General features: G+C 37.7%; 1 protein-coding gene across 12 annotated transcripts in view; it reads left to right on the top strand.

Annotated features, from left to right (window-relative positions):
• The window catches only part of KDM4C (lysine demethylase 4C), a 521,081-nt gene that overhangs the window by 90,319 nt on the left and 412,395 nt on the right, over positions 1-18,367 (top strand). For 11 of the 12 annotated variants that reach the window (XM_059142108.1, XM_059142109.1, XM_059142111.1 and 8 more), the window contains one exon: positions 5,409-5,602. The exons of the other annotated variant lie outside the window; for it this stretch is intronic. In XM_059142108.1, coding sequence (XP_058998091.1) covers positions 5,409-5,602 — 194 coding nt within the window. The remainder of the gene's footprint in view (positions 1-5,408; positions 5,603-18,367) is intronic. 12 annotated transcript variants of the gene reach the window in all.

Below are 18,367 nucleotides of genomic sequence, written 5' to 3'. Positions count from 1 at the left end.
AATGACCATTGAGAAGCCATCAGATCCTATAACCCTGCTAAGTGCTGGAGCCAGCATTTGATTAGAGAGCTTTTGACCCATGTGCAGCATGTTGCTTTTCTGAGATCGCGTCATTCTTTGAGATAGAAATTCTTTATTCCATTTTGCTATTTGCTGAGTGAGGGCAGAAAAAGAGTGTGTAACCTTGATTTTCATAAGTTTACTAATTTGTCTTTTGTTTTAGAACAACCTTTATGTAGGCTTTGGTGGATGTGCCTTTATTTTTCTTTCCTAAAGATTTTATTTATTTGAGGTTTGCCTTGGTGGCTCAGTTGGTTAAGCATCTGCCTTGGGCTCAAGTCATTATCCCAGGGTCCTGGGATGGAGTCCTGCATGGGTCTGCCTGCTTAGCAGGAATTTGCTTCTCCCTCGGCCCTTCCCTGTATTTGTGCTCCCTCTCTCTCTCTCAGAAATAAAAAAAAAAAAAAAAAAAAAAAAAAAGATTTTATTTGAGAGAGAGAAAGAGAGCAGAAGTGGGTTGGGGGCAGAGATAGGCAGAAGGAGAAGCAGACTCCTTGTTTAGCAGGGAGCCAGATGACAGGCTCGATCCCAGCACCCTGAGATCATGAACTGAGCTAAAGGCAGATAGATGCTTAATTGACTGAGCCATCCGGGTGCCCTGTGCCTTCCTTTTTATATGCCTTTTTTTTTTTTTTTTTTTTTAAAACCCCGTTCTCTGGTCATCAGTATGTTTGATAGTTTTAAAAATTTGGTCATGTCTTCTGTCTTCCCTTCCTAGTTTTAATCTCTTTGTCTTCATTTAGAAATACCTTTTTGGGAAGGTTTTAAATGCATTAAATTTACATTCTCTCTATGTATTTTTAGGTGGCACAATCAAATTACATATGCGTGTTATGACAATAGATGGAACCATATTCCAGCCACCCATCACATACCCTGGGGTCTAAAATGCCATCGCAGTTGTGGCTCAAATTATTTTCTCTTTTACTACTGAGTTCTTTGGGCTGTGACATTTAAGGAGCAGTTTACTATAATCCTTCCCTGAATGTGCTGTCCCACACAGCATGATTTTTTTTAAAATTTATTTATTTAACAGACAGAGATCACAAGTAGGCAGGGGTGGGGGGTGGGAAGCCCGATGCAGGGTTTGATTCCAGGACGCCGAGACCATGACCTGAGCCGAAGGCAGAGGCCTTAACCCACTGAGCCACCCAGGCACTCCCTACACAGCATGATTTTATGGAATTTTTATGTATTAGATAAACAAGATTCCATGGTTAAGGGTTATTTGGTAAATTTGGAGTTAGGCAGAGTTAAACAGACTTTCTTATAAAGGACCTCTCACATGCTTTGGAGTACCTATCAGCTCTATGACTCTCTAAGAGGAGGAGAAATAGAAGCCAAAGTTTGACTATATCTGCTGGTAGGACTAATGTCCCATTGGAAATATTTTGGGAAAAAACTGGTTTTCTATGAGCTTTTCATTATTTCTCTGTGTTAGGTGGGAATGGCTTATTATTGGTGAGGTTTCTAACATGATATGTTGATGCTATGTCATCCTTCAGTCTTCTAGTGACTGAGTGCAGTCACTGTAGGGGGAGTCACAGATGTGCACAGTCCTGAGGAGAGGTTGCTTATTGCCCCGGCTATGGCCTATTTCAGGGACACAGGCCCAGAGCACAAGGGCCAGGAACTCAAACTTGGTACTGTCTTTCTGGAGATATATAAATGTATTGTTCCTGTTCTGATGTTACTCCCACTGTGAAATCCAAAGCCTGGTCTTCAGACAGCACCTGGCTCTGGTTATGGTAATGAAGACTTAAGAGTTCTTTCAAACTGCCATCAGATTCCTGATAGGTGGAAGATACAGAGATTGAAAGGAGAAATCCTTCATAAACTTCTCAGTTATGTGTATCTGCACAAATCATGGGCCAATTGTGAGCAGAAAACCTGACAGATACAGGGTAAATAGACAAATGGAGCGGGACAGGCCCAGAATGCCAAATGGGTGATTGGAGTGAAGGGAGTGGGACAAAACAGATGCTCAAGCATCTCTTGAAAGATATGTGGGAGAGCTTTATTTGAGGGGATGGAATCTGAGAAAAGGCTTTGACTATGAACTTGGGCTGGTGTGCAGACTTTCTGCTCAGACTCAGTGGCTGTAAACTTTGAATAGTTTGACAAATCCCGTTCTGTCATGTGGGGCTTGTTTATAGCTAATGTCTTTTGAGATTGCTTTTACACTAAATGAGTTCTGTTACTACCTCCACAAAAGTGAAGCAGGCTTGCATTTTAAGCTTTGCCAGTGTGTGTGTAGGATGTCTCTCCGTGTGGGTAGGAAGAATTTGGGGACTTTATGGGTTTGCCTGTCCTAAATTTTAGCTCCTTGGATCTTTGTTGAGGAGGCTGCGAGAAGAGGATGACACGTTTTATTTTAAGATGATCAGAACTGAAAGCATGGAGTTTAGGTCAGGAAGCAAATTTAGGTTTATCTTTGCCACCTACTACTAGCTAGGAGTATTAGTTTTTCCATTTGCTCATTTGGGTATAATGTTACATATTTTACAGGATTGTTTTGAATAGGTATAGAATGTAGGTATGTGTAGTGTAATGGAGTAGAGTATGGTATAACAGTTTGTCTAAATGACAAACTAGGTGTACTCCTTTTCTTTTTTTTTTTTTTAATAGATTTTATTTATTTATTTGACAGACAGAGATCACAGGTAGGCAGAGAGGCAGGCAGAGAGAGAGGAGAAAGCAGGCTCCCCGCTGAGCAGAGAGCCCGATGTGGGGCTTGATCCCAGGACCCTCGGATCATGATCTGAGCTGAAGGCAGAGGCCTTAACCCGCTGAGCCACCCAGGCGCCCTGGTGTACTGCTTTTCTAACTCTCTGAGGACAACCTGGACTCTCAGTGTTTGAGCAGAGTCTGTCCTTGGTAGCTGTTAGGTAGTTCAATCAGTAGTAGAGGACACAAATTGGAGAAGGAATTTTGAAGCAGTAAGATTTATTCTTAGTCTGTGTTATGTCAGTTACTCTTAATATAACCTCTTTAGTTGAAATATTATGACTTTTTGTTTTAATAAAATAAATTGAATTTCAGCATCATGGCAACTATGGCTCTGTCCAGAAGAAAGTACTGCAAATATGTTACTTGCCCATTTATGGAAAGAACCATTAATGGAAAGAATTTCACAGGACTTTATTATCACTTATCTCATTGTTTGGGGAGGCTTTCTAGTCAGACTTATTAGAGAATAGTGGAGATGTCTATTTCATAGGTTCTAAGAAATAGTAGGTGTTATTTTCCAAAGATTTTGTGTCTGTTAGTATATTCAGTACTCTGAACAACTTGAGGAAGATGCTGTAGCTCTCATGTTTTCATGAAGTCAGACTGAAAGCACAGAAAGTCTCAGTGATTTTTGCCCTGGTCAGTGGCAGAGCTGGGGCTATAATCTAGGTCTTCTTTCAGTATTCTTTCTTCTTCACTTTCTTCCCCTTAGAGCTGCAGGTCAAGGGATGTCAAAGGATTTAGCTTCAGTTATTCCTGAAAGATAATATCAGTTAGAAATAAAGAAAATAATCTTAGGAATTTCAGAGGAATAGTTTGTTCTTAAATTTTCAAGCTCATTCAGTTTTAAAATGATTCCTCTTATATGGTGCTCATTTATTACTTTAGATTCATTGCCTCAGTAATGACTTTCAAATTGGACTCTATTATTAGAGTGATTGGACTGAGGTCTGATTGGACTAGAGTTGAGAGACTGCATCACTATAAATAGAGTGTGATAAAACATTTTATAGAATCTGATTTAATTTTTATGAGGTCTCATAAGTTGGAATCTAGGATCTTCTCTAAATAGATACTTTGACCAATTTCTAAATGCACACTTCCCACTGTGGGGTTTAAGTTGTAGATAGAGTGGCTGCTTAGGGGAATTTGGGAATTAAATTATCTTCCCTGGGACTTTTAATTATGTCACCTGAGGCAGAACTTCAGTAACTGCTGCATCAATAACTTTCCTAACCCAAAGCATGAGGAAGTAAAGTTAGTACACTGATTAGAGAATTGTCTACAGACCTGTATAAAAACAGAACAACCCTGGAAGTTTTTAGTGTATAAGGGAAATATTAGATGTGGTAGTCTATGTAGTCATTGGAGAAGGTCTTATCAGTATAGAGGGAACACATTTTTTTTTTTTTTTTTTTTTTAAAGATTTTATTTATTTGTCAGAGAGAGCGAGCGAGAGCAAGCACAGGCAGACAGAGTGGAAGGCAGAGTCAGAGGGAGAAGCAGGCTCCCTGCGGAGCAAGGAGCCCGATGTGGGACTCGATCCCAGGACGCCGGGATCATGACCTGAGCCGAAGGCAGCTGCTTAACCAACTGAGCCACCCAGGCATCCCTAGAGGGAACACATTTAATAAACTTCTTTAATAGCACCACGAGGAGACTAAATTAGATTTAAAGGGATTGCAGTTTCCTCATGATTGCATCGAATGGGCCCAATCCCTAATGTTTATGTTTCATTATGAGAAAGGCATGTATTTCTTATAAAAGGAAAAATACACAGTTTTTTAAAGATCTTAAGCAGTTATGAGTTATAATTGAGTAATTGGTAAGTTATAATAAAACCAGAATCTTTTCCTAGTATCAGTGATTCTATCCTTTTCTTTCTATCATCACCATTATTGCTGTAAAACTAGATTTTCCCAGCAATTTTATTAAAGTTTGGATAACTATTTTTTAATCATTTGTTCTGTGTTTAAAACTTCCCATCAACGTAAGAAGTTAATATTTAGTTGAAGGAACAGTAAAAGCACAAAAATCTCTGGTTTAGAAGAAAAATCTCTGAGTTTTCCCCATAATTAGAGGTGGAATTTTTAGGAAATGATGTATCACATGCTAAAATGAAATGAATAGGGATGAGAGTGGGAGCCCAAAAGAAATATTTTGCCATTGGTATCTTGAGATAATGTCTGATATTGAACATGACTTCTAAAATAATGTACAAATAAATTAAAAAGGAAAACGCTACCTCCTTTCTCAAATAAAAGGCTTGTGTGCCAAACATGGAAAAGCTCACTTCAAATCATATTCTTTGAATCAGTGATTTTTTTTACAAACAACAGATGAGGGGTGGGGATTTAATTTATACTTGCATTTGGATCAGGAAGTTTTTTTGCTATACTTTCATACTTATGTTCATATAGAGCTACATTATGCCAGTAATAATCTTGGATAATTAATAATTGATATATCACCTGAATAATGATTTCTCTATTTTTCATTTCTCAGTGAATTAAAATACACAGTGTGATAATTTTGTCACATGACAGTTTGATTAGTAAATGTTATCTTTATTAGCTTATTAATGTTTGATTTTTTTTTTTTCTCTCTCCTGGTTCCAGGGTGTGGATGAATGGAACATAGCTCGCCTAAATACAGTCTTGGATGTGGTTGAGGAAGAGTGCGGTATTTCTATAGAGGGTGTAAATACCCCTTATCTCTATTTTGGCATGTGGAAAACCACATTCGCGTGGCACACCGAGGATATGGACCTCTACAGCATTAATTATCTCCACTTTGGAGAGCCCAAGTCTTGGCAAGTTACATGTTTAATATTCATTTGCTTAAGAGTTTTGAAATTTGGGCAATATGAACCTACTGAAGAGGATTTTCTTCCCTTATCTGGTGAATTCAGATTTATGTGAATTGAAAGTTTTTGAGTGTAATAATTGATTGTGTTCTGTTTTGCCCATGCTTTTGCTCAAAACTGTAAAGCTAGTGGTGACTGGTGTATCTAAAGTGGCTTGCAGATCATTTTGTGGGGCATGGATTGATAAAAGAATTTGTTAGGCATTTTTACTTCTCTGAGCATTTGTTGGAAGGTATGCTGGAAATAGTTAAGAGTGAAAGGTGACTTCATTGATGTTGGGTATTAGGTAACAGTAATGATATTCTGGTCCAGCTTCTTCTAAATAAATGATAAGAGTAGGAAAGGAGGGATCAATCAAGAGGCCTGCTCTTGCTCTTTGGGTGATGGGCAGGGGAAAAGAATGTTATTGTTAATATGTGTTCTTAACTTGCAGTTTCCTGTGTTTGTGAGCCTCTTCACATGTCTTTCTGAGCAATGACTTAAAGATGTGTGGCTTTGTAAAATACATCATGTAGTATATTCTTCTGTACTTGCTGGTACACATACATAATTGCTAGTTTGTCAGTTATCCTGGGATCCTTTGTGGTTAGCCAGTTTCCTGTTTTGAACTTGTTTTTGTGGGTTTTAGTTTTAGGGAAATTTAAATATCAATTCTGTTTTCTATAATACACATATATGCAGGAGAACACAGACAGAAGCATATGAGATATGACCTTGACCAATACAGGAAAGATGATGTTTTCAATGGATGTGAACATGATAGGTTGCTCTTCAGGTGCTTGTGTCAACCCAGTAGCTTTCCTGCCTCCTAAAGATAATGGCCTCTTTCCAAGTTCTCCTGTTGATTAGGTATTGAGATGCAGTAATTTGGGGATAATTTCTACCTCCATTTTGCCATTATCACTTGCCCTTGAGGTTTTTTTCATGTGTTGAGTATGAAGTTGTAAATTTTCTTCAAAAAATTCAAATATAGGGACGCCTGGGTGGCTCAGTTGGTTAAGCAGCTGCCTTCGGCTCAGGTCATGATCCCAGCGTCCTGGGATCGAGTCCCACATCGGGCTCCTTGCTCCACGGGGAGCCTGCTTCTCCCTCTGACTCTGCCTTCCACTCTGCCTGTGCTCGCTTTCGCTCGCTCTCTCTCTGACAAATAAATAAATAAATAAAATCTTAAAAAAAAAAAAAATTCAAATATAGCAAAAGTTCCTAATAATTACAAATGACATTTAGTTGGAAGGCAAGTTTTAGGTAGAAGAGCAAAGTTCCTAGGGCATACAAGAAAAATCCAGGCAGTTCTGATTTCTTATGGAGTTTTATGATATAAAAAAAGGGGGAGGCTGTTAAACATATATTAAAGGTGTTTTACTTGCGTGTTTCATTTCATAAATCCTGAGCAATCTGCTCTCTAAATGGAATAAATAAAAATTTTAAATATTTTAAATAAAACATTTTTAATAGGTGGTCTAGGACCCAGAGAGGCCTTTGTGATAGACTGGTATGATGGGACTATTCATTACATAGGTGTTTACTGAGGGCCAGTTTTGAGCACATGCTTAAGGCCATGTGGGTCTTTGTCATGTTTCTTCAACACCACCATAACATCTGTTGGAATGTCATCCTTTAGTACTTTTGGGACTTAACTTTGAGAGACTTAGATAAATATTTTAAGCAATTCCTAGGCACCTGGGCAGTCTCTCAGCCGCATAATTACCTCCATGCTCTTTCTGATATTCACTTTCAGTGTGAACAAAATTAAATGAAATGGGTAAATCCAACCCATGTTGGTAAAATTTAGTGTATAGGCAACTATATACTTTATTTTCTTTAAGAAATCGGAAAAGTTAGTAACAAAATTTTTCTGGAGGTGTTTTAGATGTTAGCTAATGAGAATGCCCAGGACAATAATTTGAAATTTTAGTATTAGAGGAGTTTATTTTATTCCCCCACCCTCCACTATTAGAGGAGTTTTGATGATATCTCTGCTTTCTTATCAAGAAAGATGATCCTTTCCGCCGTACTTCCTGAACAGAATTATGTTATCTCCTAAAGATCACTTAGGGGAGAGTATTCTGGTCAGGGAGAAAACTGATTCTAGAGTCTTGTGGCTTTGTGAAAGAGTACCACTGTTCATGAATGAGAATAATTATGCCCATTTTCAAAGAATTTCTTTCTGCTAGCATCTATATTTTCTGTAATTACTCTATTAGTTACTATAGACATATAGACTTCATTATATGCATTAAAGGTAGATTTATAATGTCACTGTTATCTTTAACCTTGACCATTATTTATAATGATAAAATAATAAAACCCAGCAGTGAGTTATGACCACTAATCTACATTCCACTTTCTAAGATAACTACTGTAGAAAAGAATGATATAAATGACTCTAAGGATATTTCCAAGTAGATTTATGAAAGATTATATTAGTTCAGCATAAATAATTTTGAGTTAAATTGTTTTATCACTAAAATTCATTTTAGTACTCATCATGATATATTTTAAGTGAGCTTTGAAAGGTAGTAGAAGCAGTACAAATTTATATAAATATGGGAGGTAGGCAGTGTCTGTTGGCAGAGCTTAGATTCAAGGGACAGCAATCTGGGCTCTATTCCTTATTCTACTACTAACGTTTGTGGCTTTGGACAGATAACTATACTCCTTTGTTTGTTTATTTTGAAGGATTTTATTTATTTTAGAGAGGTGTTGGGGTGGTTGGGGGTAAGAGGAGCAGAAGGGGAGGAAGAGGGAGAGGGAGAGGGAGAGGGAGATAATCTCCTGTTGACTCCACACTGAGCAAGGAGCCCAGCTCAGGGCTTATCCTATCTAGGAAATGAGAAGATGAGGAGGTGACATAAGGTTCTCTGTGTGCATGCATGTACGAGCACTGGTTTTGTTTTCTGCTATCTTCTTCTTATTGAGTTGTATGTGGGATAGTTGTGTTTACTTTTCTCCGGGGGTGCTCTCATCCGTGCTTGACCTCTCTGAACCTAGCAATGTGTCTTTTCCTTCAGGCCTTATAGGCTGGTGTTGAATTTTGACTTCTTCAATTCTTCCCTTAAGCCATCAGCTTTTGGATGTGATTGTTGCAAAATTGCCTAAGATTTCCTCCTTAATTCCATGTTTACAGTGTTCTCTGCCTGCATATCTCTTCTTTTTTGCCCAGAGGCTTTCTGGACTATCTGCTGCCCTTACTTTAAGATATTTGTTTTTGCACCAGGTGCTTTTGACTACCTCCTCACAGTTTCCTGTGCTGCCCTGAAGTTGGGGTCTGTGTCTGCCTTTGAATCATCAGCACTTACCATAAGGCCTGGCTATAGGACCGAGGCTCTGTACATAATTCTTGATTGTATCAGGAGAGTGTTGTTTTGCAACAGTTTGTTTAAGGGCAAACAAGGAAATATATAGAACATTTTATAAAGATTTTTGTCCAAAGTATAGTTAATTAAGAACACTCATTTTCCTGGGATTTCTGAGTAGCTGCAGATGCACAGATCCAGGTAGAAGCCTTGAGACATACTTTTCTGGGCACTGAGTGTGGCAGATTTTGCTGAGTAAGTGTGCATGAACCAGGGTTGTAGTGAAGAGACTTTAGAGGAGATGATGATTTATTTAAATATTTCTGGCATAAAGGTTTAGGGGAGAAAGAATGCTTTAAATAAGCAGATGGAAAAGTGCTTTAGCAGTCATTGGTAAAGTATTTATTTTCTTGGAATGGACATTGACTTTGGAGCCAGAAGGCCTGTTTTAAAATCTCAGTCTGTCACTTACCGGCTGAATGACTTGGGCAAATAACTACTTTTTTCATCATGAATTTCTTTAACTGCTGAATGGAGGCATGATTTATTCTCTCTCTCCTTATAGAACTTCTAGGAGGGTCCAGGGATATATTTTCTGTAAAAGTGCGATGTAAACTGTAAAGTACTATACAAATATTTCCAATTACTATTATTTTAATAACCTTACGAAAATCATTTTTAGGTCTTAGTAATGACTAAGCCTGAACTTGGCAAGATATATCTCTATATAATACAGTAGGGTTTTCAAGGCTAAATGAAATATAATTCTCCCTTTCAAATGTCATATGTGATAGTGGTTAATTGCTGGGAGATGTAGAATTTAGATGGTTCCTCAAATCCTGTGTCCAAACACAGTGAATAAGAGACTTCCAGACTTACTCTCTAGAGAATGAGGTCATATTTGAGAGGACTTGTCTTAAGCTATGAAAATGTCTAAAATCAGGCAAGAAGTTTTCTCCTGGATGTTTTTAGAAAAATTAAGAATGGGCTGTAGTATTTTGGACTTTGTTAAATTTTATTCAACTGTGAGGTTTTATAAAAGTACCATGTAGCATTAAGAAGTATCAGATTATTCAGGATAAATAGTTTAAACTTAGTTTGATGCTTTTTCATTAGATCATTTGTTCAGTATTGTATGAAGAGCAAGAGGTTTTTGTACCTGAGTCTTGTGTTTTGAGTTCTGACATTACTTTTTACTGAGCATGTGACCTGGGCAGTTATTATATAACCTCCATGCCTCAGTTTCTTCTCCTAAAACACTCCGAAGGTTCTAAGGTTTTGTAGATGAAGTAAAATACAGTGTATAAAGCATGTGCCACAGCTCTTGATATATCATAAGTGCTCAGTCAATAATATTTCATAAATTTCAGTTAAATACATATTGCATGTCCTATCTAAGACCACATAGATCATATATTAATAAGAATTCTTGGTTCTAAATGACACAAACCTAGTTTAAGCAAAAGGATATCTGCTAGTGTATATGGTTGGAATAAGCTAGAAGCATGGCTCAGTCCAGGGATCAGGTGCTCTTAATTGGGTATTTGTCTCACCCTTTCTCTGAATATTTCCCTCTCTCCATTCACTCCCCTCCGTCTTACCCCTTGCTCTTTTTCTTCTTCCTTTCTTCCTGTATAGAGGAAATGCTGTTTACTAATAAATAAGTATTCAATTATTGTTGACTTTTAGAATTCAGTTCTCTAGTTCACTCGCGTATCTCCCATACCTGGCACGGTATCTGGCATGATTGTAGCGCATAGTAGGTACTCAATATTTGTTAAATAAACAGTCTTACTGAGGAATTTCTTATTGAGGTTATTTCTTTAAACACCTAATGCAGAACATGGCTTTAGGGATTGGACAGCTTGATAATATTTAATGATGCATTGAATTAGCAACCCATGGTACTAACTCCTGCTTGTCTACATAGTAAGTTTAGACTCAATATATTCTAACTTCAAATATTAAGGCTAATTAGATAATGGTAAAAGCTGTATCCTTTTGATGGTTTATATAGAGAAAATACTCTTGGAATTAAGTAGTTTCTTTCTGGTTTTAATTACTATTACTAATTACTATTACTACTTTCTAAATAGGAAAAATAGATTTGTATAAATACCTTAACCAACTATTAGTGAAATTAATTGCATAAGCTTTTCTGATTATTTTTAGGCATATGAATGTATAGTTTTTAAGATATTATTGCAAAAGTTTTAAGAAATTGGGAAGATAGTTAAGAAGTAAGGTATTCATTTTGTAATCAGCTACTGGGTATAGAAAGAAGAAAATACAAGGATAAGTGAGAGCAAAAATTTTTATTGATAGAGTGGATCATAGTTTATTTAGACCTGAGCCTGACTTGAGAGTAAACACCACCATACTGGCACACATCCACATGCTTGCAATCCATGGAGTCTCATAGACCCCTGCTCAGCAGAGTTCCCTAAAGGAAGCATCAGTGAGCTCTAGTGTTTGTGATTTTCAAAGCAAATCTCACTCTTTTCCCTGAATTGATGTGATGTAATGCCTTTTTACTAACCAATGGTAAGTGTGGGTTCTCACACAGGAACTCTAAACTTATATTGTGTACTCTTGATACCCCTGGAAAGCATAGCAGGGGCTTGTGAATTCCTCTGGGATGCCTCTTATTTACTTGCTGCTATTCTTTCATGTAAAGCCACCACCATCACTTAACAAGAACCAGAGAGCCCCCTTCAAATGAAAAGAAATTGCTGAATCGAATCCATAACTCTTAGGGAAAAATCAGAAGGTTAATGCAAATGTATTTACTTTGTAGTTAATGGAAAACAAGCATTAGTCCTGTTAGTTTCACAAATTACCATGGCAAATGTCATAGTTCACCAATTATTTTGCTTAGCTTATCTTTTTTCCCCATATTTCTTCCTTCCTTTTCAGACTGTTTTAATCTTACTGTTTAGATAGAGCTTTATAGAAAATACATATTACTTAGTTATTTGTTTTGCAAAAATTATTCTTTGATTTGAGCATATAGGAAGATGGCTCTGTGTATATGTGTGTGAGATTGCACATCTACAGGTAGGCTTGCAAAGAGATTTATGTCCTACTTCTAGGATCTCAAATTTACTCATTCTTTGTAAGTTTATTTTTCAAGGAGTAGGGTTTGACTAGGGTGGTGAAGTATGTTTTGGTTTTGGTTGACTCCATTCCATTTAGTGAAGTCCTTTTTTTCTTTTTTTTTTTTTTTAAAGATTTATTTATTTATTAGAGTGAGAGAGCGAGTGAGCACACACACATGGTTGGGGGGGAGCAGAAGGAAGAGAATCTCAAGCAGACTCCTCTGAGTGTGGGGCCTGATGCGGGGCTCAATCCGAGGACCCTGAGATCATGACCTGAGCTGAAATCAAGAATCAGACACTTAACTGACTGAGCCACCAAGATGCCCCTTAGTGAAGTCCTTTTTCATGTGCCAGGAACCATGCTAATCCTTTCAAGAAAGGACAGAAGTTTTTAGACTTTCTGTAAGTGAAAATTTCTTTAGAAGGTCAATATATAAAACTGAAAATAAAGGAAGAGCTGACCTGGCTGAAATGTGTTTGGTAGGATACTGTCCCTCAGTAACTCTTTTCCTGAAGCACTTTCATCAAGAAACACTGGGTCCAGGAAGGGGGAGGTGGGGAGGAGACAAGGGACGGGTATGGAAAACAGTTTGAAAATCAGTCATTTGATCCTCTAGTCCTGGAAAAATCCCTTTACTGTTTACTGTGATATCTATTGAGTATTTTGGAGAGATCAGTATTAAGGAACAAAGACTTCTTTAATGTTACCTATAGTTGGTATCAACTAATAATTCATAGTATCTTTTTCATTTCAGGGGGAAAAAACCCATTAGTAATGTGTAAGACACACTTAGATCTTAGAAAATGTTCAGTGGATTAAGTAACACAAAATATATTCTTTCTTGAAAATCAAGTTTTGTGCAGTTACTGTTTTTACTAGGTTTTATAATGATTTCAGACAAAAAATAACTTGGTTTTTATGATTGCTGTGGATATTAATTTACATGTATATGGATATTGAACTGTATTTTGAATTCCAGATTAAAAAGAGCTGCTTATATTTTTAATGCTCAGTTATTCAATGAAATTTCCTCATTAGGATTTCTTTTTTCCTGCAGTTTCCTGACTTATGACTGTCTGCAGATGTGGCTTGTAGAGTTTCTCTTTTTCATTTAATTGTTCTTTAGGAAATAGGCCATAAGAAGCCATAAGTGTGGGGCTAAGCTCTGGCTGAATTCCTTTGCTCAGAGTTTTTTTTTTTTTGTTTGTTTAGTCTTGTAAGGCCTCAGCTCAGATATCTTGTTCATTAGTCCATGCTTTTAGATGCCTAGCTTTAAGGGACATATACTTATAGACATGTTCATTGTAGCTCAGGAAGCCCACACTGAAACTCAGATTTGTGTGCCAGAGGGGGGAAGTTAAACTGCAGTAGAGCCATGGGCAGACCCCATAGGCAGCTGGAGCTGGCAAGGCCTTCCGAATTGCTCCAGGTTGAGGCAAGGGCATCAGGCTTTTATATTCACGTATGTATCATTCATTGTATATGGGCCACCACTGCCATGATCTTCAGGGATCTTCAGGGAGGGAACATGATGTTGAGTGGGTGTGAGGTGAGGTGAGAAGTCTTCCTTTGGAGAATGCAGTGAGGGCCTCATCTGGAAGGGGGAGCCTGGCACCTACCATAGCATCCCTGTTTCTCTCACGTCTATCTGTTTTTAAGAACTGGAAATGAATATAAGCAGTCTTATATTTTCTGCAGTTAACTAATGAGACTTTGTAATTTAAAATATGAATGCATATACTTTAATAAATGCACAATATTAAAACATGTTAACATCATTAGTAATATAAAAATGTTAACATAATCACACATGTAAAATCCACAGTTGTTCAGACTTCTTTTTGACACAGTTAGAAATATGCCTTGATTAAAAAGCATATTGTAGATTAACCACTTCAGAAATACTGAGTTTTGTGAAATATAAATAGGTACTTTTTGATTCATCAAGTTTTTGTAACAAGAACCAAAGGGAAACTTTAGTAGTGGTTTACTGGCTTTATTTTTCATATCTACATTTTATTTAAAATGCTGTTGTCTTTTGCTTGATGCACACTGTAATTTTAGCTGGAGAGGTTAGTGATTTTTTTTTTTTTTCCAATTGTGAGTTTTAAAAGTGGATGAAGGTAGGAAGAGTAGCTGGGAGAAGTAAGTATTCTGTGTGAATATTGGAACTTTGTTCTGTTAGCAGCAGGCAGAAGACTTTTTCTTCCAAAAGTTAGATTACCCTCCAGTGATTGCAGTGATCATTGTCTATGGGGAGAAGGGTGCTTATTAGCCCCTTTCACTTCCTTCCGGTTGACATCTTTGTGGTGATTGGTGAGGAAACAGGAATGCAATAAGGGGGTGGAAAGCACATCCTGGGCTTTGGAGCCACATTGGTCTGGTGTTGGGTGCCACCTGTATTATCCTTCTTGCATAAGTAAATTCTAAGCCTTGGTTTCCTCATCAGTAAAATGGAGGTAGTAGTAGTAGAACTTGGATTACAGATCTTAGCACGAGGTCTGGTATATTGTAGGTGTTCAATAAATGGTAGCTGTGATGATGTTACACTATTTATTGGTCAGTTAATCTTTTCACTGAGCTTTCAGTCCCTTAGTAACAATAGAGACCAAGTCAGGTAAAAGTGGGGGAGGGTCAGTTTAGACTCGTCTGTCAGAAAACTGTCCTTAGGAATGTGAACTTGATTCTTTTTGGGAGATGACTGCAAGAGGAAACATCAAGAAGAAGAAATGTAAACACAAGAGGAGGAAAGGGCTGTTTCACACACAGTCTCAGTTAAGGGAAGGGAGTAAAGAGCAGCCCTTTTTCAGGACTGATTTACTTGAACATGGCATGGGCCTGGAAGAGGTTCTGCTCTCTGTGCTCTGGACTGGTAAGACTGCCCTGGATGTTACAGGGTAGGTTGAAGCTGAGCCAGCAGGAGGCACCAGCAGCACCCCGTTAAGTAGAGTGACAGAGGGACTCAGGCAGCTGCCTATGTCAGACAGCCCAGTGACAGAGGTGTGGGTGGAGGGGGTGGGGGAAGCTGAGAACATTTATTTCTAAGCATATTAGTGGCAGCCCTAGCGATGCACCCACTCCCCACCAAATTATGGAGACTTTCAGGGAGTGATCTAAAAAGTAGGAATTTCCTTTTGAGAAGTGCTGGTAAATGAGCTTCTAATGGACTTAGGGACTGAGCATATCTTGAAAAGAGAAATACAGTGGACCACTTCATATAGAAAACCTGTATCAGAGAAATGGATCTATTACATTTTGAAAAATATTATTCATTCAAGGTAGTGTTTGTATTACACCTATCAGGAAAACATCATTTTAGGTCTCTTCTTTGAGTAAACCACCAAAAGATGTGCTCGGAGGGATTGTTAACGTTTACCTTGGCTTTCAAATTAGATCTTTTTTGTTGTTGTTGTTGAATTCATAAAAGCTTTTGGTTTTAAATAAAACATTACCCTGTAAATATCTAATTAGTGTGTTCATAGTTCATTAGTGATTCATAGTTTCTAAATATCAGCAGAATTGTTGGCAGTATTCATTATATCTGAAACAAAAACACTGTCCTAAAGGTTAAATGAACAATTAATAATTTCACCAAACCAGTATGTACTGGAGGCATCTTATTTGGTGGGTTTCAAAGAATACAAAGAAGGGCAATCCACTTTCATATCTTCAAAGAATTAAGTATTAGCTGTATAACCAAGCAATCGTGGTAGATAGTAAAGTGCCTGGCTATTAACTGGGTACTATACAAGGTATGTTAAAAAGGTAATTCAATTTCTGGATTGTGTTAAGCTCTCTCCCGCAGAGAACTCAGATTTATGCACACTGAACAACATCTAGCTTTGGAAAGTAGTAGATGGTAAATACTACATGAAAAACATAACAGAAAGGTACTGGGAGAAAGAGAAGGGTGAGATTGCTAAGATTTATAATGGTCAATGAAAGCTTCAAGGAGGTGCAATTTGGGCTTGTAGGTTTGGGATTTGAATTATAATGGAGGGGCCTATTTTGAGGTGAGGAGTGAGTAACAGAATAATTCATAGTCTAGTCTACTGAAAGCACACTGTTGATACTTAAGGCTAAGTCTAGATTGTTTGTGTGTGTATCTATGGGGGGGGTGTCCTTGAAAGCCAGGTAGTAAGGAATTAAGGTTCTTATTATATGATAGTGTTTTGAACACTTTAGCTACCCGGAGAGATCCAGGCAGAGTTCAGTTATGATAGTAGTCTAGTTGAGAGGAGAGGAGGGAGGCAAAAAAGGTAAAAAAAAATTAAATTCTGAGCGCCATGGTGGAGGCTTGTATTCCGATGGGTGAGGCAACAAAAGAGGGAGGGGGAAGCTCTCCTTGGGGGTGGCTCAAGCTGAGCTTGGAAGAAGGTGTGTGTGTGTGTGTGTTTAATTTATTTATTTGAGAGAAAGAGAGAGAGAGAGTATGAGAGAAGAGAAGGTCAGAGGGAGAAGCAGACTCCCCATGGAGCTGGGAGCTGGATGTGGGACTTGATATCAGGACTCTGGGATCATGACCTGAGCTGAAGGCAGTTGATTAACCAACTGAGCCACTTAGGAGCCCGGAATGTGTGTTTTTGTTGAGTAGACAAGATTGAGGGCATGTAAAGCCAAGAAATCGGGGATGGAAAATAGTAGAGGTGTGAAGTAGCAAGGGCACCGGAAAGAACTTCAAGTGATTTGTTAAAGCCAAAGAGCAAGTTTGATAGGGACATCAGAAAAGTTGCCAAGATTGCAGCAGGCCTGTGTGCCCTTCAGAGAAGTTTGGCTTCTGTCCTTCAGGTTACAGTCAGCCATTGAAGGTCCAGGACTTTGTCACGATTCACTGCAGTTTGCAGAGATGACTCTTAGCACACTGTAGAAGGTAGTTTGGAAGACAGTGGAGAGCACACCTGTAATCGTCATTTTACACCCCTTGCATCAAGGGGACACACTTAGTGCCTTATGGTCATGGGTCCAATTTAAAGAATTTTTGTTATATGTGTAATGTATGCAGAAAATCTTTCTGGTGATTAGCCTCGAGAAGTTTCACAAGTATCCCTTTAGAAGATGACTTTACAGTAAGAAGAAGATAGCCGTGTGATTTTCTCACAGAGCTGTTGTGTGGACTAACTGAAAGACTATGTCTAATATATTTTTATCCTTATATGTATGTTTATACTTATGTGTATATTTATAATTTATATATAGGTTTATATTTTCTTTGAATATATGATTGAACCTCAGATTAATGAGCTTTAACTTGGATGCCAATTTTCAGAAAAGTGAATCTCAATGTATATACCCATCTGTGTTCAGCCATTTGTGCCAGGCATATATCCATCACATGTATGCAAGCACGTATGTGTGTACATATGTGTGTGTATGTGTGTATGACATGGGACATGTGTATGACTTGGGACATGACCATCTTATCTGGGGCATATACAGATTTTTTTCCCCTTTTCTGGGTATATTTGGTGATGTAAACTGGGATTAAAAACAGGTAAGAAGTGGCCAGTGTATAAATAAATTGGATGATTGTTACTGAGTTATGCTAAAATTTTATCTTCCCAATTCAGTTGGAATAATTTCTTAACAGTGCCTTAGGGAACAGGATATATGGTTGCATTTTCTTTTAGAAAATTGCCTAGTTATATTGGATCCAATTAAGTTTTGCATGTGTTATCAATGGCATTAAATGCAACCAAGTGTGGTGTTAAGTAAAATGAGAAAAATTATTTTAGTAAAAATTAACTTATACTTAATATATATTGAGCTAGTAAACATAGCAAATGTAGGTCTTAACAACATCATTTTTACTTAAAACATGAAATGATCACTTTATTTTTAACATCCTTAAATTTCCTCATTAAACTGCTTATAATATTTATTATTTATGTAATAAATTGGGAGTTTTTTGTTTTGTTTTTATTATTTATTTATTTATTTTAAGACAGAGTGAGTGAGCAGGAAGGGTAGGGCAAAGGGAGAGGGATCCCTGAGAAAGAATCTTTTTTTTTTTTTTAAAGATTTTATTTATTTATTTGACAGAGATCACAAGTAGGCAGAAAGGCAGGCAGAGAGAGAGGAGGAAGCAGGATTTCTGGCTCGATCCCAGGACCCTGGGATCATGACCTGAGCTGAATCAGAGGCTTTAACCCACTGACCCACCCAGGCACCTCCCCCCCACCCCCACTGAAAGAATCTTAAGTGGGCTCCATGCAGAGCCACCCAGGCAGCCTGTGAGATGATTGTTTTAAAATTTGTTAGTAAGTTCACAGTGGATAAGTTCAAGTTTTTCACTTTTGAAAATATTGGGAACTAGAAA

The sequence above is a fragment of the Mustela lutreola genome, chromosome 12 (genome assembly GCF_030435805.1).
Source record: "Mustela lutreola isolate mMusLut2 chromosome 12, mMusLut2.pri, whole genome shotgun sequence".
NCBI lineage: Eukaryota > Metazoa > Chordata > Mammalia > Carnivora > Mustelidae > Mustela > Mustela lutreola.
The sequence above is the reverse complement of the archived record's forward strand: the minus strand, read 5'-3'. Positions and strand labels throughout refer to the sequence as shown.